Consider the following 26,231-nt stretch of genomic DNA (forward strand, 5'->3'; position numbering starts at 1 on the left):
AGAAAATAACAATCACACCAGGCTTTATTCGAGGGCAGGATTATGCATTGCTGGCAGAGTGGGAAAAACTGTTAGATATAAACTTCATTGAGGAAAACAGGAGCAAGCGTTCGGATCACAAATTCCATTAAAATGGAATGTGAATTCTTTTAGTAAAAAATCTCCTAAGTTGTAAGCCATCGGTTAGAAACGTGTGATGGGAGATTGCTAATTCGCCGAAAATACATTATGGGGATAAACATTTGGAATTAAAGAGCAGGACGCTTTCACTGAAATCATCGGGACTTATAGACAAAATCTACATCTCAGCTCACATGTTTACAAACAGTTACTGAACCCGCAAAGGATACAAGGTGACTGTCCCTCTCTCTCTCTCCCTCTCTCTCTCTCTCTCTCTGTCTCTCACGACCGCTCCGGTGGCCAAGTGGTTAGAACGTCCGCCCTAATGCGGGAGGTCGCGCGTTTGAACCCCGGCCGGGTCATACCAAAGGCTCATAAAAACGGCTATAAGCATCTGCCTCGCTTGGCGCTCAGCATTAAGAGGTAAGTGTTAAGACTGGTATGCCTGGTGTGAGGATAATGTGACTGGGTGAGGCATGATGCTACACGTCTGCAGCATGATACCCAATGTTAGATATCACTATAAACTGTCACACTGCAGACATCGTAGCGATATGACCGACAAATTGTTAAAACTACGTTAAAAATCAAAATCTCTCTCTCTCTCTCTCTCTCTCTCTCTCTCTCTGTATGTAATGCATCCAGGATAATTGAAGGTAACTATAGAGGATATAGGACTGGGCAGCCCGGAAATGTTTGCCAATGACCAATGCTTATAATGCTTCGTTGGTATCTATCTAGCACGTTGTACACGAGACAAGTAGATAGTTATATAGATAGTTCTACATGTAAGACATAGCACATTTTGATTTTGTATAGGTGCCATGTCTTACTATCCAAATAACGGCCGTGTATAGTGTGTTCCGATGTCAGCGACATCGGAATGAATAATCAAAGTTTCAGGAACATCTCACACACTTGGCAGCCTGTATCAACATTTCCCACTAATTTATGTGTAATTAATATACTTACTGTGCTGTCTTTATCCTGGTGGAATGGAAATATGACACTTGCAAATGTCAAGTCTCGGATTCAGCCAATGTGGGTATGTGAGAAAGCTTCCCAGTAGCTTCTCGTGGGTCGGTGGTTCTTTCCGAGGTTTTCCCGGGTTCTTCCTCCACCATTAATACTTGCCGCCATGTATAGCCTATCGTGTGCTGAAAAATGGCGTTAAACCAAAAAACAACAACAACAACACTAGCAAATGGATGAATTTTTACGTTCCTTTGACATACAGTTGAATCTGTTGCAATGCGACGGTAGTCGAGGTAAGCCGAAGTAAGTTCAAGTAGGTTCATATTGGGGATCTGATTCTTGAACGAAACGAACTGTTGTTTACAGTTCCAATAGGCATAATACATTTTTTATTCGTTTCATTAACAAATAATATTTTAACTTTATCCGATTTCGGCATTCTCGGCTTTCATCGCTTTCCAGCCAAGTGAAATGTAGACGAAAAAAACTTGAAAACGGGTCCATTTGTTTTGTGAGAATTTGAATTTATTAGAGAAAAGGCACCATAGTAAGTAAAGTCTGACTAAAACATTATAACTTTACTTTGTAGAAAAGCGTCGTTATTTTAGTTGTCAGTTGCTTGAAATATTCCTGAAAATTTTACTTTCCTAACGATGTTAGTCGACATCAAAGCACACTACACAGCGCGGTTAGTTTGGCTGTAAGACCCTGACGCCCAAAACATAAATATCAGCGTCAGGTCTTACACGTAGGACTAGTTATATAGATAGATAGGTAATGAGCGCAGTTGTTATCTATAGAATGGATTTACTCATAGCAAAGCTATGCATAGTTTTTTTTATTGTATATACTGTGGATTTAGATTGAGAGTGGCAGCTGTTTTGCACAGAGTGAGAGAGAGAGAGAGAGAGTGCAGAAACCTGAACTTGTTTCCCTCTCGGCTTGCAGGATAAAACTTTTTCAAAATGTCTTAACAACACACAACTGTCTGATGCTCCATTTATTCCCGTTCACGATAAAATAAACAAGAGATTTTCGACAAACGATATCCGTCTTTCTGAAGTCTTATTGTAGGGGTTGTGATCTAAACACAATGAAAGAATCGTGAGGAGAAATTGCTAGAGAAAGATGCTAAAAATTCAATTTTAGTACCAAAGGCACTGAAGTACTAAATGTAGGTCACAGTGAACTACCTTTGTTTTACACGGGGATGGTATACATGGAAATTCCCGTGTTATGTTTGATGGACGCAAATCTTCTTGCGTAAAAGATATGTTGTGAAAAATATTCTGGTGACAAAGTTAATCAGGCTTGAAAATAAGTCCAAAGTGAATTTGTTTTCATATGATAGAAAAGTGCTTCCTAGACTGCATCCATATACAACGCTCCAACAGAGTAGATAAAATCTGGCCCAAGAAAAGAAAAGAAAAAATCAAAATACAAAAGTTACTTAAGAGTGAGAAATAGATCACAGTGACCTGCTTTTGGCATGGCTTTGTTACACTTTGAAGAAGGCACCCTCTTACAATCTTACAAAGATATGTTTACGTAATTGCCTACCCCCTCCCGGAAGTTTGTACTCCTGTCATAGGGTGGTGGATGATGTGAGAAATCTTCCCCACTAATTAGGGTTTTTAGTTATCGTTATCTGGGAGATGATCGACCACGATGGTATTGCCCGGATCGAGTAAACAAAAAAATAATATATGAAATTAATGGATAGAATAGCAGAGATCTGAGCAAAGATATAGAGCAGATGAACAAGAGCCCCCCCCCCCCCGTAAAATATAACAGTTTAATCAATTACATAAACAAAATGAATTTGAACATGACAGTTGAATGATACGCTTTCTCTTAGAAACAGTTACAAAATTTATGCGAAATGTAATGAGCAGTTCTGTTACACCGATAAAACAAATTTCATCATAGTATCGAGTGAATGATTGAATGTCAGCATAATGTCAGCATGCTTCCGGTCTTTTCCAAATCATTGTTGGGGTCAGGTCAGCATTGCTTATTTCTCTCTCTCTCTCTCTCTCTCTCTCTCAATCTCTGTATATATGTATGTATATATATATATATATATATATATATATATATATATATATATATATATACCCATCCTCTTTCGAGTCACCAACCGTAACTTGATTGTCAGCTGTCTTTCCCATCACGTGGTGCAAGTATGGAGCTATTGTCCTTCAAACAAATGTAATACGCAACCTAAATTTTTGGCAGGGTTTTTTCTTCTTCTCCTGTGATCAAACAATATTCCCACTCTTTTTACATCAGATATTGTCTTATCGTAATTCAACAGATCTAAGCTACGGTCAGTTCGCATCCTGATACTGATACACAAACAATCTATTAACGTATATTTAGACCTTTTTGATAAATATCATGCCCCACTGTAGGCTATAAATTGCAAGCCGAACAATGTCGGTCGACACACACCGATCTTCTCAGTGGAAAGAATTTACAAATTAATTTTACAAATGAATTAATGGACTTCACGTTTTGTCTTAACTATATTACTTGCTACATGATTTCTATTACATTCAAACCACTAAATCTGAATACATTCATGTCAAAGAAAATTGTATGAAATACAAAATTCAAGAATTTAATTAATTACATAAACAAAAATGACATTGAGCATGACGTGAATAATTCGTTTTCTCTCAGAAATAGAGTTAAAAATTATGCGAATTCCAGTTAGCCGTTCTGTTATTGATAGAACAAAAATTCATCATATGATTGAGTAACAGATCGAATTCAGATTGCTTGGCATGACAGCATCACCTGCTGCTTCCGGTCCTGTCAAAATCACTGCTGGTGACCGGTCAGCAATTCTCTCTCTCTATCTCCCCTTAATAGCCTCTTCGCGTCACCAACCTATCGCTTGCATTCTGCGCTATCATTCTTCTGTGCAGTCCGTATGGAGCTATCTTGTTTTTCCTTGAAACAGTATATAAACTAAATATTGTCAGTTTTCTGTTCTTCTCCTGTGATCAATAAATATTTCCACTCTTTTTGTCTGATATCGTTTATCCAAATCAACAGAACTTGCTATGGGCACTCATACTAATTCACAAGCAACCTATTGTCATAAATCGATGTCTTGTTACTGCATTCTTAACTGAGTACCATTACATAATTAGCCCTCTCTGATACTATCATTGCCCCGCTTTGGCCATAAATTTACCAGCTGACCTATCAGTCGACACACGTTCCTAATACTGCAACATCGTTTTGGTCGGAAAAAATCCACAACTTAATTACACACGAATTAATGGACTATACTCCTTGTCTTAACTACGTTACTTACTAATTAGAGATTCATTGACATACATTTCCAGAGATAGGAAATTTAATCCTTAGCCTAAAGGATACAAATCATTTAAGACAAATAAGTTAACATGTCACAATTCGTATTCAGAAGAAATGTTTTAAATCTTTAGGATTCATGATTTCTATTACACACCAAACCTCTAAATCTGAACCCATTCATATAAGGAAATATTGTATGACATCCTTACAAACATGAATCATAAAACATGCACTATTATTTCAGAAATCAAGTAAAAATTGAAGTATGAATTTAAAATGAATAAATTCAACTACAGTAAAAAAAACTTTCATAATGAATACACACTGCGTGAAATCGAGACTAATCTTGTCCTTTATTCGAGATTCGCACCTTCCTATGCAGCTGAATCTCTCGCTTTTCGTATACTCGCGTTTCCTACACTCGTCCTTAGGACGATTTATTTAACAAGAAGAGTACCCTCTTCTGATCTCGGAGTCCTTCAGACTTTCCCTCTAGGCAGAAAAACTTGGACTCATTAATTCTACGAGAGGAACTTTTCTAATGCCCTGAATTCCGTCTGGGAACACGCAACCTCCGTTAGGTTATCCAATCAGGATTACTACTATACCCGCCAAAAATCTTTTTCAGTCCCATAGAAGTCAGAGTAATTTTTTTCTAGTCTACCTTTATTAATAAGTATTATGGAAAATATAATTTTACGACACCTGTTTCAAATGGATATCAACTTCCCAAAATATTCTCTGGTTTGTCTCCGTTCTTGCAACTTTACCGCGACGATCTCGCGTTATCATTGCACTCTTTTCTAGCTCTAACGGGCAGATAAGCGGCCCCTTATATAAACTTAATTTATACCCCGGACAGAACAAATTAAATATTACAAGATTACGTTGATCCAAAATGTCTACAAGAGTTTGTCTCATTACAAGCCCCCCACCCCCGATTTTAAGAACTAAAGTCATCAATTATATATAATATGCACACAATTTTGTGACTTCATTCATCAGTGTATAATTTTTAACTCGATTATCAGCAGGGGTCTTTAACACTGGTATACTGTTTGTGTTTCAATACAAACGGAGTTTTCATTGTTAAAAAATAACCAGCCTATTCAGTGTTCCCATTCACGATCCGTGGAAAACCCATTTTCAGTGAGGTGATGAAATTCTTTGGACTACACATACAGAGAAATAGACCGATAAATCAGCCCTTCACCCGTGATGATATTGATTTTCCGGTGAGGGGCTGATATCATCTATTCATTAAAAGCTGCAATTTTGTGCATCCTAATTCGGCTGCACACATCGGTGTACATGTTATACACCTACCAGTATTTCTCGTGGCTGTGCAGCTACCGTCAGCTGAAGGGTTCTTTTGTTGACATGTAGATTATATTTCCAGAGCAAATTATATGTTTGGTGACTTGTAAATCCACATGGAATAGCACAACCATCTGTCCTACGGCCATTTTAAATTTACCGATGATAATCTGATGAAAGACTTACCACTGAGCTAGAAATTTACCTGTGATAATCTAGATTAGTGGTCGATGGTATCTGATGAAAGACTTACCTTTGATCGAGAAATTTACCTGTGATAATCTTGATTGGTGGTCGATGGTATCTAATGAAAGACTTAACTGTCACTGAGAAATGTACCTGTGATATTTTAGATTAGTGGTCGATGGTGTCTGATGAAAACGATTAATGATTTATACATCCTCTACTTTCGATAAAGATTGGTCTAATTATTTTTTTTGTGTTTACACACACGTGCATGTACTATATGACATTGTTTTAAACTAATTTTTTAAAAGTTGAGACTTCTATAGAAGATTGCCTTATCGCCGAAGTTATATCATCCTTAAAATCTGTATATGCATAAAACAAATCAAAACATATTTTCATCACACCTATCTGATCTAATTTTTATGTTGTAATTCTATTATTGAAAGTGACATAAATATTTTAGTAAAAAGACCGCTCATGTCTACTATGATATGATGTGTGACTATCAATAATAATAATAATAATAATAATAATAATATTTTCTGAAGCCAGAATTACCAACGATGTTTTTGGATTCGTGCATGTTCCCCCACAGGCCTAGTCGATAAGGGTTGTTACCGCCCTTGACAATAGACTCCCTTGAATAGCTCTTTGGTACATTGAAATCAGAAGCCTTGTGCGTGAACTTACAAACCCTATTTACGGGTAGAAATACTCCCGTTATGGATGCATAAACTAGCTAGTCGCTAACCCTAAGCGATACTGAGTAAAAAATACCTACTTTTTATTTTGCAGTTTTACACATTTTTATATGCATAGATCGATCTAGAGTAACGAGGAACATATAAATTGATATCAAAATTGTCACAATCGGTAGTTGTAAATGATTGGTAATACTTATTTGCCTATACGGAAAACGTTTGTACAGGAAGGCATTAGGCGTACGTTCGAACAAATGAAGACGTGTTTAGTAAGATACATGTACACATTATATACTGTTGGATAGCTTGAATTCAGTGCTTTAAAATCTATAGTATTAGCATCAAAATATCTGGCGCTATCACAAAACGGCATTGAGTAGAGACACATGACACGGATATGTCGATCGGAAAGTCGCTAACCTGAAGCGATACTACTTAAAATATAAAAAAGTTTTTTATTGCATTTTAATACATTTTTATTGACATAGATCGATTTGGACTGATGAGAACCTTATAAATCGATATCAAATGAAGACGTGATTACTAAGATACATACACACATATACTGTTGGATAGCTTTAATTCTATGCTTTCTTTGCCTCTATCACTTTTTGTGTTTTTCTTTTTTGTGAGGGTTCTTTCTCCTTTTTTATCTTTCCAGACCAGTTAGGGAGGCCCTCATGCCCTGCATGTTTTGGATTGCTATTTTGTATGTTTTGCTATCGTGTTAATGTTTTCTGGAATCAGTACAAATTTAGTCCTTTTTTATATTATTATTTTATGAATTTATGTATTCATATTTTTTAATGTATTCATCTTGGCTAAACCAGCTTTCGACTTCCATTCTTTTTTCTTCCTCATCTTTTTGTTGTCTTCTTTTTTCTTTTCTTTTCATTTTCGTCATTTCTCTGAGCGGTTTCCGTACCTCTGGGCTTGTTGTTTGTTGCTCGTCTTCAGTAGTTTTTGTTATTTGTAGTGCTTTTTCCTGCATTTGTTTTGTAGTTGTAGCTTCTGTCTGTAGCGATTCAATTCTCTTTTTCCTTTCTTCTTCCTCTCTTATCCTCCTCATATATGGGTGTTCATGTGGATCTAAATTTCCTTGCTGCGGTGACATGGGGCTTTTTGTTATATCTATTATTTTGGGTACTTATGTTTTCTGGATTTGTTTAGTTGGAAAATTGTGATCTCTTTCTGTAATGAATCCTCTCTTAGGCTCTTTATATAAGGGTGCTCGTCTTGCAGTTGTTTTGCAATTTCTACATCTTGCTGTAATAACATGGTGTCGTGTTGCCGTTCTGATTGTATTGGTCTAATTTCTGTTCCTTGTTGGCTTTGTAAGGTTTTGTTGTTGTTGGTTCTTAATTCTTTGTTGCTGTTTTGCTTGTATCGTCCTTTGTTGTTGTTGTTGTCTGTTTTTTTGTTGTTGACTTTTTTCTTCTTGTTATTGGACTAGTTGTTTCTGTTGTAGTTGCTTCCTTTGGTCTATAGTCGTCTGTACGTCTTTATTTCCTGCTTGTATCTGTATTTGTTGTTGTTGCTGTTGTTTATATTTTTTTTTGTCTATTTTATACAGGAATCGGGCTTGCGTCTGTTGTTGTTGTTGTTGAATTTTCTGCCCTTGTTTTGTGTTTGTAGTTTCTGTAGTGGCTTTTGTCTTTCTTGTTGCTCTATATTCCCCTGTTGTTGTTGAGATTGTATTTGATCTATCCTTTGTTTGTTTTGCTGCTTGTATATGTGCTAGCTGTTCTTGTATTTGTTGTCGTTCTTTTTGTTGTTTGGTTCCTTGTTGTATGTTTTCTACTGCTTGTTTCTGTACTTGTAGCTGTTGCTGTTGTTGCTCAGTGTTCTTGTCCGTTCCCATCTTGTGATATTTATTGTTGTTGCTGCGTCTTTTCTGTTGTTATTTGTCCGCTGGATGTGTTTGTTGTTGTTGTTGTCGTTACTCTTTCTTCAGCTGTCCTTTCTTGATTTTTGGGACATTTATAAGGTGTATGGCCTATTTTTCCACATCTATTGCATATACGATCGTATATGCATCCTTTGTACCAAGACGTTGAGAGGAATCCGAACATGTAGAACGCTCTCTTGATTTTCTTCATATCACTTTTTTCGATTCCCAGTATTCATGTTCCGTCTAGTATTGTTGTTGTTTTTATAGTTCTATTCCGCGCTGAGATTAATGGGATATGAAATGTTTCCTCAAACCGTTTTACTATTTCGTCTAGTGGAATTTCGAGTGGGATGTCGGTCACATGTAATTCTCCTATTTGTTTTTTAATTTCTCTTAGCAAGGTTGCTGGTTCTTTTACTGTCAATTTTTCTTTCCCAATAGTCATCTCTCCATATGGCAAAATCGGTGTCTTCCTTTCGGTCTTACGATCTACCCTTTGTATCCGTTAGGGTTTATGGAGTACACTCTGTTTATACATTCTGGGCGCGCTATCTTCATTGCTATCATTACCGAAGTAATACTAGGTATTTTTTCCCCTTTGTATGTGCCTCATATCTATCTCTTGTGTACCTTCTCTATATGTGCACTGCAGGTAGCTCCTGTCTTGCATGTCGATTCTTCTTAGCTTGAAAAATTTACTCAGTTGATTTATTTCTGCCTTCGTCGCCATGTTTCCTCGTGCGTTCCGTGCACTGGTTCGATTGAGTTCACATTCTATTTGTTGATTTTCCATACCGTTTGTTTTCCTAGATATTTTGTGATTTTATATCCTTCTTTTCGTAATGGCAGTCTGTAATGGACAGAAAAGATAGTCCTTTTGGGGGTCCCAGAACTTTAAAACTGTTTGCTTTGTCCTTGCCATTTCAGACGATAAAACAACAGACTGTACTTCTCAAGAAGGAATTGCTTGCTTAGGCGGCATTGTACTGTGCTGTGCTGTACTGTACTACATCTATCACAGCATACAGATTTGCTCGCCGGAAGAGCGTTGCGTCATGGGTAAATTAGGGGCATTCATAAATCAAGGGAGGTAAAAACCGTCATCGGAAAGACCTATACTCAACACACATACCGTATGCGCGCGGCCATCTGTTGCACGGGGTCCTTTGACGAAAATTAACAGTATAGGTTATTCTTTAGAAGTTTAAACGCAAGTATTTCTGCAGACATATAACATCCTTGAAATTAGACTTCCTTGTGTCTGTCTGAAAATATAGAGAATTGTTTGGGAATCGTAGTGAGACGGGTGAAGTCAATGTCAGTTTTACAAACATTGGATCTTGTTAGGTCAACAGACTGTACAACTTCTATCTCCTTCTCTTAGTTATTGTTGTTGTTATTATTATTATTTAATAGTACACATTCCACGATTTCTTATAGTTTTGGTACGCGCCTTAAAAAAGGGCACTTGGTAAACAGCAAGACTTTTTAGGCTCTTGTTCGCATTTCTATTCTTTCGTTACCATGGCAACAATTGCGTACATTCACATTTTCACGTAAATGGCATCATCTGCTTATCAAGTTCATCAAGTGCCCCTTGTATTTGATTTGTAGATCTGGTATTGGCATTTTGCTTCTCGTTGTACCCGGGCTACCCCATAACAAGAAATGTATTTTAGACAATAATTATTTGCATAGTGAAAGTGAGTGCCCGACGTTCTGCCTGCCGTATCCCTGTTTTCAGTTAATATGGAGAAATCTCTCTCTCTCTCTCTCTCTCTCTCTCTGCTTCTGGTTATTTTAAGTTAAGAATCTAGAGAGAGATACCGTTTGACAATCTGGCGGCAGCCAACCTCAAAAAGTGCCACTTTTGTACGTCTGTCAAATTGCAAGACAAAAGCTTAGCACTGAGAAACGTAGTTAGTACATGATTGGGCGGAGGGGGGGGGGGGCTGGTTAGGTGACTATTGTGTGTGTTTGCGCGCGCGCTCGTGTGTGTGTGTGTGTGTGTGTGTGTGTGTTTGGGTGCGTGCAGGGAGATATAATGTATGCTATCCCCTTCCAGCTATGTTGCCGTGGTTATCATTATCTAGGAGATGATCGACCACGGCGTTATTGCCTGGACCTACTAATTAATAACAAAATACATTAATGGATGGAATAACAGAGATCTGTGTTTATATAAAGTAGAACAACACGAGCACCCGGATATAAAATATAACAATTTAATCAATTACATAAACAAAATAAAATTTAATATGCCATTTAATGATACGCTTTCTCTTAGAAATATAATTAAAAATTTATGCGAAACGTAATTAGCTGTTATGTTATGCCGATAAAACAAATTTCATCATATAATCGAGCGACTGATCAAACTCAAATTCCCGGCATGTCAGCATAACCTGAATGTGCTTCAGATCCTTTCCAATCACTGTTGAGGACAGGCCACCATTGCTATATTTCTCGCTCTTTCTTTCACTATCTCTCTCTCTTTCTCTCTCTCCATCCTCTCGGGTCATCAACCGTAACGTGGCGGTCTGCTTTCTTTCCCAGCACGTGGTGCAATTATGGAGCTATTTGTTCCTTCAAAAAATGTAATACGCAACCTAAATATTTGTCAATTTTTTTTCTTTACCTGGGACCAAACTATTCCCACGCTTGTTACGTCAGATCTTGTTTTATCGTAATTCAACAGAACTAAGCTACATTATTCTGATACACAACATATTAAATTTAGGTATTTTCCAGCAGCTACTCGCATTCCAAACTGAAACTATGACATAACAAGACCTTTTTGATAACTATTACGCCCCACTGTGGGCAATAAATTACCAGCCGAACAATATCGGTCTAGAGACGCCGATTTTATTCAGTGGAAAGAATTCACAAATTAATTACACAAATTAATTAACGGATTTCACGTCTAGTCTTAACTACATTACTTGCTAACTAGAAATTCATTTGACATTTACATGATAAAATCACATCTTAGCATACATGATACATATCATTTAAGACATATAAATTAATTCTCACACTTCGTGTCAGAGTAATGCATGAAATTCCTACAATACACGATTTCTATTACATACAAACGACTAAATCGGAACACATGTACACAAATACATATTGTGTGACATCCTAGAATGCATGAGTTATATAACATTCAGGATAAATGAAGGCATACAATTAACTTTTGAACTCAAGGAATGTTAAGCAAGAATTTAAAACGAATATATATATATATATATATATATATATATATATATATATATATATATATATATATATATATGCATGCACTGGTTTTTAAGTAGTCTTAAAATAGTAACTAGATTCCATTTTACCTTTAGCTACCTACTTAACTCGGAACATACAAAGATTGTGACATCGTGTTATGTCCTGTGAATATTTGCATCAAATATGTATATACTATATAGCTGCGATATAAAAATTTATCGCAGGAGGATCGAATAACGTGTGGCACATATATGAATCTTCAATTCTGCAAAACTAAGACTTTATTTGTGATGTTTGTGCTTTCTTTCCTTATCAATCAATGGCATTTTAAAACATATTTTGCATGTCAACAAACCAGATAACTGATACAAAAACTACCCAAGACAAGTATACTTAGGGTGGAAAAGCTGGCGAGAAGAGAGAAGCGATAAAATCAATTCACCAGCTGAAAAAAGATGATACGATAAAATCATCAATTAGACAAGAGTAGCGAAGCAAATAATTCTGCCCCCTCCCTTCCCCCACATGGCTTAATTATGGGGTCCTTACCCAATTAAAACATTATTTGATGTGAATTTTAGGCCGCACTGGACTGCACCCCCACCCCACCACCCCCACCCGGTGCAGTTGCTGGGGTTGCTTGGGCGGTTGCCAGGCCACCATTTTTAAATTAAATAAATGCTAAGTCAAAACAAAATATCGTTTTCAACATGGCACCATGCCTTGTCACTTGATAACATGAACTGGAGAAATTATCTGAAAGAGGACAAGATAGTCTCGACATCATATATATTCCAGTGGCTAATATCCCTCACGTGAAAGTTATGAGAAGGAAACCCATAAAGTTTATGAACTGTTAATTCATTGTATATGTAACATTTATAGTGTATTTCAGCACGGCTTTGTCTTAGTATGTGAAGTCTAATCAAATGTGTATATTCTCCATGGGGTGGAAAGTAAATGTAGTTATTAATTTTGGAAAGCGTTCTGGGCCCCATATTTCCAAATAACGTTAAGGAAAACGAAATAAGTTATTATTTGAATCTATCTATCTATTTATATATCGCTCTGTCTGTCCGTCTGTCTATCTATCTATCTATCTATCTATCTAAATTAGATTTGTTTTGCAAAGGGAAATTTAACGCAATGAAATCTGAAGCTAGCTCACTTGCCAATTTCAAATATGTAACCAGTCTGGACAATAAGGGGGCTATTGAAGTAAATTGGAAATCTATTTTTAAAAAATTCTAATTACTATAGCTGAAAAATATTTCCTTCAAAATTTAGTGTCAGCATTTGTGTCGTTGCCCTGGACTACAAAAAAATTAGAAAACTAGTTCGTAAAAGAAACAAAACTCATGCTTAAGCAAAGCATACTGGCAGTAAAAATTAAGAACAAAATGGAAGTAGTTAAAAACTGAAATCAAAGAAAAGGTTAATAATTGACATAACAACTACTGATAATCACGCAATGACCAGTAATTACAATCCAATCTCACCCAGCCGCGTTCTTTGCAACGTGCTTGTGTATATTGTCCGTTCCTACATCAAGAACCACTTAGATAAGGTTTCCATCATGTCTTTAATAAATTGCCTTCAGGAAATTACACGTACGCAAAAGAAATTTAGATACAAATTACCAATTATACATTTCTATAATTAAACACTGTCCCCAACCCCACGAATTTTTCAAGAGTAAACTATTTCGTCAAGGAATTAAAAGCAATTACCTACGCTCTCTTTGAGTCTTTCTTTCAGGAATGATATGTGGTGATAAATGGTTCGAAATCTATTGGTTCCAAAGTAGATTCTGGAGCACCTCAAGGCACAATACTTGGATCAGTGCACATCAGTGAAATCATGACTGAAATTGATTCCGATTCGCTTCATTGCAGATGAATCTATATGCTATTGATAAATCGAAACCCGACAAGATACAATATATTATAAAATGATATTAATAATCAAATAGAGTGTACAAGAAAATGGAAATGGGGCAGAGATATTAATTTGCAGCCCTTGAGTCTAAAATGCCTAAATTAACGTTGCAGTCAAACATGTTAAAAAATATAAAAAGTAGGCCTAATAAGTTAATGTTCCGTGATCTCAACTGACTTTGTTTAATCAGATTTTCCTTATTAACACAATAATACAATTGTTCCAAAAAATAGTTCTAATTAAGTTTATTCTATTTCAGGGGATTTCTTCCTTTGACAACCATGTCTGCCTCACCCAAAGTTGCATATGCAGAAAGGAACCGGTCAAAGACAAATTATGCTTGCATGTGCAAAACTGTTGTGGATCTACTAAAGCGCGTTTTGTGGGATGTGTTAACAAACCACATCAAACCACCGGGTATTCCAAAACTGATCAGTACCAACAAGACCAAACTAGAGGAACTCAGCATTGAACTTCTAACGAAATTCTGCAAAGTCAATCCCTCTATCCCAGAAATGGCGGATTTTGACGTTTCATCACTATATATTTTGATCTGCGCATGCGGGGTTGTCAAGCCACCGAAGAAAGGTTGGGGACATACACCTGGACATTGGGACGTTTCACTCAGCGCAGATGTAGAACGAGTACGAGAAATTCGGGACAGGTTGTATGCTTATATCACAATGTCACAAATGGATGATATCAAATTCAGACTGGATTATGAATATGTGATGTCGTTTCTTGAAAGATTTGATAAATATTTCAAAGACAAAGGTGTCACTACGTCGTATGTCCTAGAACTGGAATCCATAAAGGTGTCGGGATTCACTTTGGAGGAGCAAGCAAAGTACACGGAAAGACTCAGGTTAATGCATGACAGCGAGGTTGCCAGAAGGTTAACAATCCAGAAGGTGAAAGGTAAGTTTGGATTTAATTTCGCTAACAAAGCTTAAGTCTGGCCATGGATGTTACCGACATAACTTAAATTAGGGAGTGGAGTTAATTATATGATGTAATAAATTTGAATGGATAAAACTGAAGTGTGATCAATCAAATTTCATAAATCTCGTCTTCACTTCGAAGCTTATGTTGGTGACATTGGGCCGACAGTCAAAGAAATCTGATTGGATAAACTTTAAGTTTCACAAGTTTATCCAACTTAATGTTAAGCATAAGTTTTAACTCCAAGAATTTCGTTTTTTAACTTGTATATTGGTGGAATTGACCCCTCGGGCTGGTTATTCGGCAGGGAACAATGCACCAAAGCTTTCCTGTATGAATCAGTTACAAGAAGTCTTTTTGACGTGAGAAGTTTATTCACGTGTTCTTGTCGTCAATCGGATTGTTGTCCCTTTAAAGCTTAAGTAATTAATCCACCCGGTATGAAATGCATCAAATCGTTCTTATATTGCACAATGTTTCTGTTGGTGTATGCTATATTTTCCTTTCCGCTTGATTCTTTTGTTACTAAAACACGTATTAGATAATCTCCAAACAACCAGTTAAGGGTTTAGAAACTTGTTCATTTAAAATATTTATTTCGGATTAAACTCGTTCCCATTTTGAAAGCATTCCTGCACAAATGGAGGTAGTGTATGCATTCTTTATTTGCAAAATAATTCCCTGAATATTTATTTTTGCAGCTGATGTGAAATCCACCAAACACCAGCTGGCAAGACAAGAAAACAGTACGTTTTAATTATACTGAAGTGGAATTGAAATGTTCCATTGTTACATTAATCACTGGATGCGGAGCGTGCTAATAATACAGGCACCCAATTTCGAGTTTATGTGCATGCTGGTCTGTGAATGGGGCGATACACATATATCACTTTTTTGGCGTCGAAGAATAGGTGTCAATAATGTAACTGTCCTGAGAAACATTGTTTGAATGTTATAAATCTTCTTCAGCAATTACAAGTGTTTCTTTTCCTGTAAAAAATAATATATTCCTGAATAATATACACAGGGCCGGCGCTACCATATAGGCAAACTAGGCAGCCGCCTAGGGCGCTGATTTCAGGGGGCGCAGTTTTTTAAAAAAAAGTATTGTTTATAAATTTTGAAATTGATATTTTCCTGGTGGGGTGGGGTGGGGGTGGGGGCGCCAGAATCTAACATTGCCTAGGGCGCCAGATAGTCTGGCCGGGTCTGGCGCCGGCCCTGAATATACACTGTCAGGATTTCTTGCAAGCGTAGGCAGGCAGTCATACAACTATAACGCTGTTCATATGGGAGACACCACGTTACGCCTTTATAAGGACATTGACATGTGAGACCTCACGTTGTGCGAAAGACTAGAGATTAATACTGTTACTTCTGCGTTGACAGTGGTAGAAACTATCAGTTGCCGAATCACACAGCAAATAATTCCCAAAATCTCAATATAACTGTCGAAATAACTTAAACCGAGTGTGTGTGTGTGTGTGTGTGTTTCCGTGAATTTCAATCAGTATCATTAAACGAAACCAGACAACGTAACTTATCGAGCCTACGTTTCTAGACCTGTGGCGTTTCGTTTTCAGTTGAGTTTGTTTCTATTTCATTTCCACAGGATTTAGTCCTAGTAGGGCACAAGTCAACGGATTAGCAGCAAATTTTGATACAGAAAGAGGCTTAAAAGGTAGTTGTATTCATGTATCTCGTTAACTTGTTTTCTTTCATCTTGACATATGTATGTATGTATGTATGTATGTATGTATGTATGTATGTATGTATGTATGCATGCATGCATCTATGTATGTATGTATGTTACAGGCCGACCGAAATTCGGTTTCGGTTTCGGCGCCGAAAGTTGGCCATTTCGGCATAGTTTCTGTTTCGGCCGAAGCCAAAAAGTTAGCTTTCGGTTTGCTTTCGGTTTCGGCCGAAATTGATATTGACTTTCGGTCATCAGCTGAAGATCTATTTTAACTTTCAGAATGCAACGTTAGTGCTGCGTCTATTACTCTGCTTGTCGGCCGGTCAGTCGTCGCTAGACAATTCTAGGCACTGTTGCATTTCAGTCTACTCGCGTGTTGAATACAGAGATTTCGATGTCTGACAATATTGATAATTTCAGTTAGTTAAACTGTAGCGAATTAATCTGTGTGAAGTAGAAAATTGAAGTTAATAATAAACGGATTAGTTAATCACCGCAAAGAATGTCGAAAAATGCAGTGTGGGATTACTTCACAAAAACTGATTCTGATGCAAGCAAGGTGCAGTGCAAAGAATGCAACAAACCGTTATCACTTGGCAGCGATAAACCAATACTTCAGACAGTTTCAGGCTTGAAAAGTCATCTGGCCAGCTGCCACAAGTAGCTCCATGGTACGTATCTCAAGAGGTCCATGAACGACGGAGCAAAGCGTGCCTCGAAAAAGATGATGATGGAAGAGAAAGCGACTAAACATGCATTACCGAATTTTGTGCAGACGTCCTTGATATCAATGGTCGAGAGCAGAATGGTATGGCCTGATGACCACGTTGCAGTTCAGCGAATTGATAAGTGCATCATGGACTTGATCCTTGTTGACATGTTACCCTACTCAGTTGTTGAAGTGTAGCATTGCATCACGACCCAGGCCTACTTAATAAATCTTCTGTTCGGCAACTTCGGTTTATCTTTCAGTTTCGGTTTCGGCCGAAGGTGTAGTTAAACTTTCGGTTTCGGCTTCGGCCAAAAGTCAATTTATAACTTTCGGTCTGGTTTCGTTTTCTGCGGAAACCAAAAATTTAGTTTCGGTCGGCCTCTAATGTATGTATGTATGTATGTATGTATGTATGTATGTATGTATGTATGTATTTAGAGTCAGCTAATTCTTGATTGCATCTGTTCTCTATTTCGTGCGTTCATTTTTTTGTTTTATTTAAATAATGACTGGGATCATATCATAATGACTATTGTGTGTTTGTGTGTGAGTATGTTTCTGCGTATATGTGTGTTTTCTTTAAAACATGCAATCGCAGTCAGTTTTTGTGATATTTTTCTAGTGACTTTGTTTTGAAAACAGATTAGATATTAAAAATAATATGTGAAGTAGACACTTACAATTTATTTTGGCCTTGTCTAATTATTTTCATCACTGCTACAGCTGCAGTTATTCACTCCATCTGTCCCGCTTCTTTCTGCGAAATGCGGACGACATAGTATTCGTTCATCTTACTTTTGTTTCCAATCTATATGTGTAAATCTGTTTAAACATATGGGACGAAGCGTGGCACACATATCTTTTGTGGGTGTAACACATTCCACATTGGGGTGCTATCGTCTAGGTCAAGGTCACAGCTCAATATTTTATGTTTTCTCTCATACGTAGCGTTCTGCGAGATAGATTTCAAGCCCTTCTAGATTAAAGATAAAACTTTGTATACTTATCATTAAAAATGGGTTCTGTGGTTCCTATTAGTATAATTTCGTTACGGTCACAGCCAGGGCTGAGTATTTTAAGTTCTCATATACACTTCGCTTTCCGTTGTTTAACTTTCAAGCAATGTACGATTACCAAATAAAGCTTAGACTAATATAACAGTATGCGTATACAAAATAGTAGAATGTGTGTTGCAACCTATTTTGGACATCCTATAGTCACAGTCAAGGGCACAAGGTCAATACAAGCTTCCATCCATAACTTTGAGATGAACGGATCAAACCATACATCTTTCCACATCATCATTAGAAACTGTATCGCGAGCCACATTTAGGGTCCTGTTTTCAAGGTCAAGGTCATGGTTCAGTATTTAAATTCTTCTACCTGTGCTATTTCTTTACATATGTTTGAGAATAAGGAATGAAATTTCGTATCACTATACACCATTTTGAGAAGGTGTGAGTTTATCGCATTGGCGTCCTATGTTCAATGTCAGTATTTTAAGTTTTCTATCACACTCTATTTTCCACTTTAGTACTTAATAGCTTTTTGAGATGCAGGAATGAAACTTGGTATGCTCTCTCTCTCTCTCTCTCTCTCTCTCTCTCTGTATATATATATATATATATATATATATATATATATATATATATATATATATATATATATATATAATGATTAGCACAATCTTCACGACCATGATCATAGGCTAATAGTTGCATTTTTCCATCAGTCCCTACTTTTCGGTATATAACACAAGAACCACTTGAGGTTATGAATCGAAACTTGATATTCTGGTACATTAGTGTTAGACTGTGTGTAAGATACAACATTCTGGTTCGTATATTCAAGGTCAAGGGTCAAATATCAGATCAACAGTTTAAATTTTCATTCATGTTTTCCTTTCCATTCGTTACTTTGAAACCATTTAAGATTAAGGTCTGAAACTTGGTATATTTACCTTGTAACACATTAGGGCTGTGGGTGGGTGAGTGGATCTTCAACATCAAGGTCACAGGTCAAGATTTTACGTTTCTGTAATACTTTAAATTTGCTCTATAAGTTATGAGCAGTTTTAAGACAAATTAATGATAGATAATATTCTTGTATAATGTCACTAGCTGTTCCGCATTCCACATGTGTGCACCATATTTTTAAAGTGAAATTTATATATTTCATGGTCACTTTTGTTTCTCTTTAATCACCTGAAAGCTTTTTAGGTTCAGAGATTAACAATGATACACGTTTATTTCTCTCTTTTATTGTGTCTCATGTACCCCAGTAAAGTTTTAATCATCAAGTTCGCTGATCTATTAATTTCACAATTTTGCACTTTGATTTTAATACCCTTTGAGACAGAGTTCTATGCCATACTTCATCATCGTGTACTTTTTTGGTGGAGTCATCACATTGGGTTGGTGGCACAGTTCACCGAATTTGCTCGTTTTTACACCTCTATTCGAATAACGAGAATGTTTGTTGGAAAACATTAGGACTGATGCAGATTTAAAGAAATCGAAACTGATGTATGCAAGGGAACTCTTTTGTTTGTTGTTTGTGTGAAGAAGATATACGTTCCAAATGCAAACAGAAAACATTTGGGAATTACGAGGAAATGAACACAAGGCTTTAGGTGTATTAGTCGTTACACACTTGCTATAAACATACACTCATTTTCAGATTTTATTATTTTCTGATGCATTTTCGAGATAGTTACTGGTCTTGGACAGCTGTAACACTTGTGTATTTTATAGCGAGTTCTAATGGTAAAATGCTGGAGGGAAGAAGATTGCAATTTGTAATCTACTTTCATCTTGACATGTATATATGTATGTATGTATGTATGTATGTATGTATGTATGTGCTGCTTTTAGATTTCATTCGTTCATTGAACTTTGTTGTTTCAGATGCTTTGCACATGAATTGTGCATAAGAAATTCCAAATAATTATCTAAAAATCGAACGTTCCATGAAACCGTAAACAATCTTTTGAGTATATTCAGTTTACGTAATATGTCGCCGTTTTAGAGACTTTAAGTTGCACATGTTTATTGAGCTGCTAAAATGTACTAGGCACGAATATTATATATCATTTTCTACTATCTGACAGTTTTCATACACAACAGCTGCTTTTAGATTGTATTCGTTCATTGAACTTCTTTGTGTTTCGGATGCTTTCCACATGAATTGTGGATATGAATTTTGCTCTATGTGCCATGTACTATTAATTGTATGTCTGTATCACAGTACAGCTTTCACAATGAATATTTAAACCAAAATCAAATGTGTATGGTAACACACACACACACACACACACACACACACACCTCTGTAATTCCTTGCACAAGCTCTTCGTGCGCCTCGACGTTCAACTGGGTCATAATTGAGCATGGTATTGCCCTCTTTTGGAAATATTTGGACCCATATATAGCGTCTAGTAAATGGCATTTCACAGAGATGAAAAGAACAAGACCAGGTCACAGTGCTGGATGAAGCCCATACTTTACTTTTTTAGTACTACAATGGTGTCAAAGTTCTGACCGGATACTCAATGCTTTCTAATTTCAGGTCAATCAAGCGTTAGTCCCATGAACAGTTTAGTATTGGGACTGAAGGAAGAAGCAAGGAAATCAATACCAAAGGGTACAAATTATCCTTTCCTTACTGATAAAATATACACTTGCCTCCCTTTGTACTGCATTAATGTGACTTGTAGTATTCTGTTATATTTTATATTGAATAACCCATAATTTGCAACTTCACTCTTTACATCTGAATATTTAATTAGTTAAAAGTTGCACATGTTTCTAATAAAATGGAATTTGGACTTCATAGTGTACTCACTCACAAAACTGTTAATTGTTTTATTCAAGAATTTCAGTAGGACATTAAGAAATAAAACGTGACACTCCATTGCGCTTGATTACACTGGCTGAGCCAATATCTCTCAAATTCTTGTCATAATTTCATCATTGTTTAGTCAACATATTCATTCGTTTTGTCCATGAAGCTAGTTTATCAATGTATTTGTTTTGTTACATTGTCCCATCAGCGTCAAGTGTGCCTGACAATTTAAGCCTGGCGGCAGAACACGGGGAGTTGTTAGGTCGAGGCGCATGCGGAGAGGTCTGCAAATGGTATGATTCGAAATCTAGGACTATGATGGCGGTGAAGAAAGTTCCACTCTATGGATCAACTATCGAAAGAGGGGTATTTTGTTAACTTTCTTCTACTATAAGGATAATTAAAACTTAGGTACATTTATTTACAAGATTTCACCACTGATATGTAGACAAATTTTAATACTGTGAATGAAATTTTTGTAGTGTAAGTTCAAACACAACATACGGAGAGAGAGAGAGACAAAGACAGAGACAGACAGACAGAGATAATCATATATGTGTAGATACTTTGACATCGGCTCTCTTAGCTAGCATTAAAGTTATGAGATACCAAAGATAAACGTAACAGAAATTAAAACAACCGAAGTATAAACGCGATAGCACTAAAAACAACACAAAAACAAGAGTAAATAACGTTCATTGGTATTTTCTTCGTAGCGACTGTTCACTGAGTTTCTTTTAGTAGATTTCCCATTTTTAATTTAGAAGAATTTTATATTTGAAACTACTACTTATTTTATTGTTTCTTCCTCATGTACCTTAGATTGCAGAAAGCATTGTAAACGAAATAAAAATCCTCAAAAGATTAAACCATGGTCGGATTATCCGGTACTATGGATGCTCAGAGGAGGAGACCTGGATACATATTTTCATGGAATATATGCCAAATGTAAGTTCCAGGTTTCGTTTCTTGTGATATGGTCATTATGGTCATCGAATCCATGCCTTATTTAACGTACATCTGTTATTTATTATTCTATAGAATAAACCCATAACTAGTGTATTCCCTGTCAACAGATGTCATCATTGTATGGAATAAACCCATAACTAGTGCATGCCTTGTCAACATATGGCATCATTGTATGGAATAAACCCATAACTAGTGTTTTCCCTGTCAACAGATGTCATCATTGTATGGAATAAACCCATAACTAGTGCATGCCTTGTCAACATATGGCATCATTGTATGGAATAAACCCATAACTAGCATATGTCCTGTTAATAGATGGCATTATTACATACAATAAACCCATAACTAGTGCACGTTCTGTCAACTGATGGCATCATTGTATGGAATAAACCCATAAATAGTGCATGTCCTGTCAACTGATGGCATTAATGTATAAAATAAGCCTATAACTAGTGTATGCTGTGTCAACTGATAGCATTTTTGTTACTCGTTATGACATAAAAGACGAAATATAATATGTTACTAGGACAAACATAAATCTGAATGAAATTTTCTATGTCATACCTTGCATTTTGATCAATAGATCAAGACACATATAGTATTTCACACATCAGTGATTTATGTCTTAAGTGTTATGCTTTGTGTTTTTCATGAATGTTTGTCTTTGATATATGTCGCGCGAGTGGTAAGGCCTTTTTGACAAATATTAGCACTGTGTTCTTACATGTATACTGAAAATAACTCTATTAGCATCCATTATTCGAAAGATACATTGATGAGTGTACATTGTTTCAGAATTCTTGATACTTTATACGGATTATTCTTCAACACTAAAAAGTAAAATTTCAGCCAGTGGATTAGGGTGATTTTTTTATGTATTTTCTTTCACATTTTATTCTGGCATGTTCCTTCTACCACTCGTTATATGCTAATACTGCATTTTATTATATATTTAGTGTGAAATATAACTAAATTATCGGTGAAATATTTATCATTTTTAAATTCCTTTATTTTCACGTATGAAAAATTGCTGTAATGTCTCTAACTGCAGGGTTCCGTAAAGGACTTCATGTCCAAACATCATTCACCTCTCGAAGAAGGATTTGCTGTGAAAGTTACCAGGCAGGTCCTGGAAGGGATTGCATACCTCCATGAAAACAAGATTTTGCACAGAGATATTAAAGGTAAGTTCAATTTGTAGATTGGTGTGTAAAACAATTTCCTTAAATGCGTGTATTTTGCTGTCATTGAAAGAATTAACTATTCAACTAGGACTAATGCATTCGACTGAAATATGCATACTAACAATATTGCACGCTCTCTTTTTTCAAGACGAATCGACTTATTAGTTAATCACATTGATGGCTTTAGACTATTTTCTGTCAAGCTGGTGATGTTAAACATAATTATTTCATTCATTAGAAAATTACTAAAATGACCGACGATCTTCAGAAACTATCCGTTGTACTAATTTTTAATGTATTTTATGCAACAAATAATTTAGAATCAGCAACGAATGATATAGAATCAGCAACGAATGATTTAGAATCAGCAATTAATTATTTATAATCAGCAATTAATGATTTAGAGTCAGCAACAAATGATTTAGAATTAGCAATGAATGATTTAGAATAAGCAACGAATGATTTAGAATCAGCAACGAATGCGTTAGAATCAGCAACGAATGATTTAGAGTCAACAACGAATGATTTAGAGTCAGCAACGAATGATTTAGAATCAGCAACAAATGATTTAGAATCAGCAACAAATGATTTAGAATTAGCAACGAATGATTTAGAATTAGCAATAAATAATTTAGAATCAACAACGAATGATTAAGAATTAGCAATTAACGATTAAGAGTCAGAAATGAATGATTTAGAGTCAGCAACGAATGATTTAGAATTAGCAATGAATGATTTAGAATCAACAACGAATGATTTAGAATTAGCAGTGAATGATTTAGAATCAGCAATGAATGAATTAGAGTCAGCAACGAATGATTTAGAATCAGCAATGAATGATTTAGAATTAGCAGCAAATGATTTAGAATCAGCAACGAATGATGTAGAATTAGTAATGAATGATTTAGAATCAACAACGAATGATTTAGAATTAGCAACGAATGATTTAGAATCAGCAACGACTGATTTAGAATTAGCAACGAATGATTTAGAATTAGCAATGAATGATTTAGAATCAACAACGAATGATTTAGAATTAGCAACGAATGATTTAGAATTAGCAATGAATGATTTAGAATCAACAATGAATGATTTAGAATTAGCAACGAATGATTTAGAATCAGCAACGAATGATTTAGAATCAGCAACGAATGATTTAGAATTAGCAGCGAATGATTTAGAATTAGCAACGAATGATTTAGAATCAGCAACGAATAATTTAGAAGCGGATTGGCAAACTCGTTGAACGTCATATTTACAATCTGGACTGTCATCAGAATAACAGAAAACAGAAATGTTCTAAAGTTAAAAGAAACAAGAAATGAGTTGACATATACATCGTCTTTTTTGTCATTAGAAATACAGCAAGTCTTGCTAAAATTTGGTATAACATCAAACCGGCTGACAAGTCTCTTCGGCTTGATGTAGGCGTTTTATTCATCGATCAGTCGTAGCTCTGGTTAAACCTATTCAACGATCTTTAAACGGGTGTTTCTAAATATACTTTTATGGACCGGTCAGTCTTGGGATAACGGGATGGCAGGTGTCTCACGTAAATTGAGTGGACAAAGTACCACGACAATAAAGATTTGGCTACACAAAGACTAACAAACGCAGGTATTCGCCCAACGAGATTATTTGTACATGAATTTAAGTCATTATCTATTTTATCTCCTACGATGGAGTAGTCCTGTAGGCCCTCTGTGTTACCTGGTAATCATTTAACTTTTCAATAAAAGTGGTGCAATTTTCATAAAACCCCACTGAAGGTAGATGATTTAAGAAAATGGAAGTAGAGTATGTGTGTGTGTTAATTTATTTACAACAAAAATATGTGAGAATTAACACATTTTGTTATTTAATAAACATGTCGTCAAAGCCTGGATAACGAATATGGTGTATTGTATCTTGCAGCATCTAATGTGCTTCTTGATTCTGAAATGAATGCTAAGCTAGGGGATTTTGGGATATCCAAGGAACTCCATACTCTAACAAATAGCAGCACGCACTGTAATACTCACGTCGGAACGCCATATTGGATGTCGCCAGAGAGAGTCAGGGGAGAGAAATACGGCCGTAGTGCAGACATTTGGTTTGTATACCATTTTGATGTCTGTAATATAACCATATCAACATTAACAAAACTGACGGTTTTCTGTATGACAAGGATCAGACATTTGCGGTCAGCAAACGTTCATACTTGACACGACATTACAATATCGTTTATCGTTTACGTAAACTTTTCTAGAAATGAAACTGTAGACCTAACCATAAACCAAGTTGTAATTTCAAGTCTTTAATCGACTGCAAATTAAGGGCGTAAAATATGTGCGTTTTTTTGTTTGTTTTTGTTTTTGATGTCTTATGTTTGACGTTGTTCAGTTGTTCATGTCAAGTGGAATTTTGTGTGTGCTGCTAACTATACCTCTTGGACACACCGTATTTCGTTCATAGTTATTAAGAAAAACAATCCAGTAAACCTGACACCGTCTGGTGAATACATTATTTTCATGAGCAGGCAAAAATGATCAACAACCAAGAGAATAACGATTTGGACTGACTTGCTTTAATAATAATAATAATAATAATAATAATAATAATAATAATGCATTGTCATTGTTGTTATTATTATTACTTAACCTAGGATTTTGCCTTATCCAAACATAAAATATTTCAAAATACATCTTAACATTTCCAGTTAATACAATGGTTGTAAATGTGTTTACTTATGTAACTGCCAGTCGTCTTTTAGATTTATTTTCCATCAATCAAGTTTTCATCTGGTCTTGTATTCCAGGAGTATTGGGTGTACGGTTATAGAGATGATCACAATGAAACCTCCCTGGTACGAATTTGAGACAAATGCGGCCATTTTCCAGATCGGCCTAGGAGTACACCCTAAATATCAATTACCGTCCACGGTTTCCCGACATGTAGAGGACTTGCTAAGTCAAACGTTCCAGCAGGAAGCATCAAAGAGACCGACGGCTTTAGAACTGTTGAACCATCCATTCCTAAGATGATCATATCAAAAGCTTAAAACATTGAATTGTATTTCATTTATATTATTGACGTTAACAAAATAGTATTGTGGCACCTACCTCTCTGACAGTGTACATTCACAACCGTTTTATCATAAAAAGAGAAATAGTTTAAATAAACCTAATTTAAATCATCG

At 36.0% G+C, this 26,231-nt stretch overlaps 1 protein-coding gene across 2 annotated transcripts; it reads left to right on the top strand.

The window, feature by feature from the left end:
• LOC149792156 (mitogen-activated protein kinase kinase kinase 3-like) lies at positions 1-26,230 on the top strand. Of its 2 annotated transcripts, XM_089970665.1 has the most exons (10): positions 3-353; positions 13,964-14,622; positions 15,348-15,392; positions 16,259-16,327; positions 20,625-20,699; positions 21,109-21,266; positions 21,723-21,848; positions 22,921-23,053; positions 24,968-25,145; positions 25,851-26,230. In XM_089970665.1, exons 2-10 carry the CDS (start codon positions 13,986-13,988, stop codon positions 26,074-26,076), a joined length of 1,647 nt encoding a protein of 548 aa, XP_089826791.1. In that variant the 5' UTR covers positions 3-353; positions 13,964-13,985; the 3' UTR covers positions 26,077-26,230. The 2 variants fall into 2 exon arrangements, with proteins under 2 accessions (XP_089826792.1, XP_089826791.1); XM_089970666.1 differs by lacking the exon at positions 16,259-16,327 and having other exon boundaries at positions 1-353.
• The last annotated feature ends 1 nt before the right edge of the window (position 26,231 follows it).

Source organism: Sinohyriopsis cumingii, chromosome 9, assembly GCF_028554795.1.
Source record: "Sinohyriopsis cumingii isolate HCF-2022 chromosome 9, ASM2855479v2, whole genome shotgun sequence".
Taxonomy (NCBI): Eukaryota; Metazoa; Mollusca; class Bivalvia; order Unionida; family Unionidae; genus Sinohyriopsis; species Sinohyriopsis cumingii.

Coding starts and splice junctions, on each gene's coding strand:
- LOC149792156 (XM_089970665.1), top strand. CDS start 13,986: ATGTCTGCCTCACCCAAAGTTGCATATGCAGAAAGGAACCGGTCAAAG. Junction 14,623..15,347: donor AACAATCCAGAAGGTGAAAG/GTAAGTTTGGAT, acceptor TTATTTTTGCAG/CTGATGTGAAATCCACCAAA. Junction 15,393..16,258: donor GCTGGCAAGACAAGAAAACA/GTACGTTTTAAT, acceptor TCATTTCCACAG/GATTTAGTCCTAGTAGGGCA.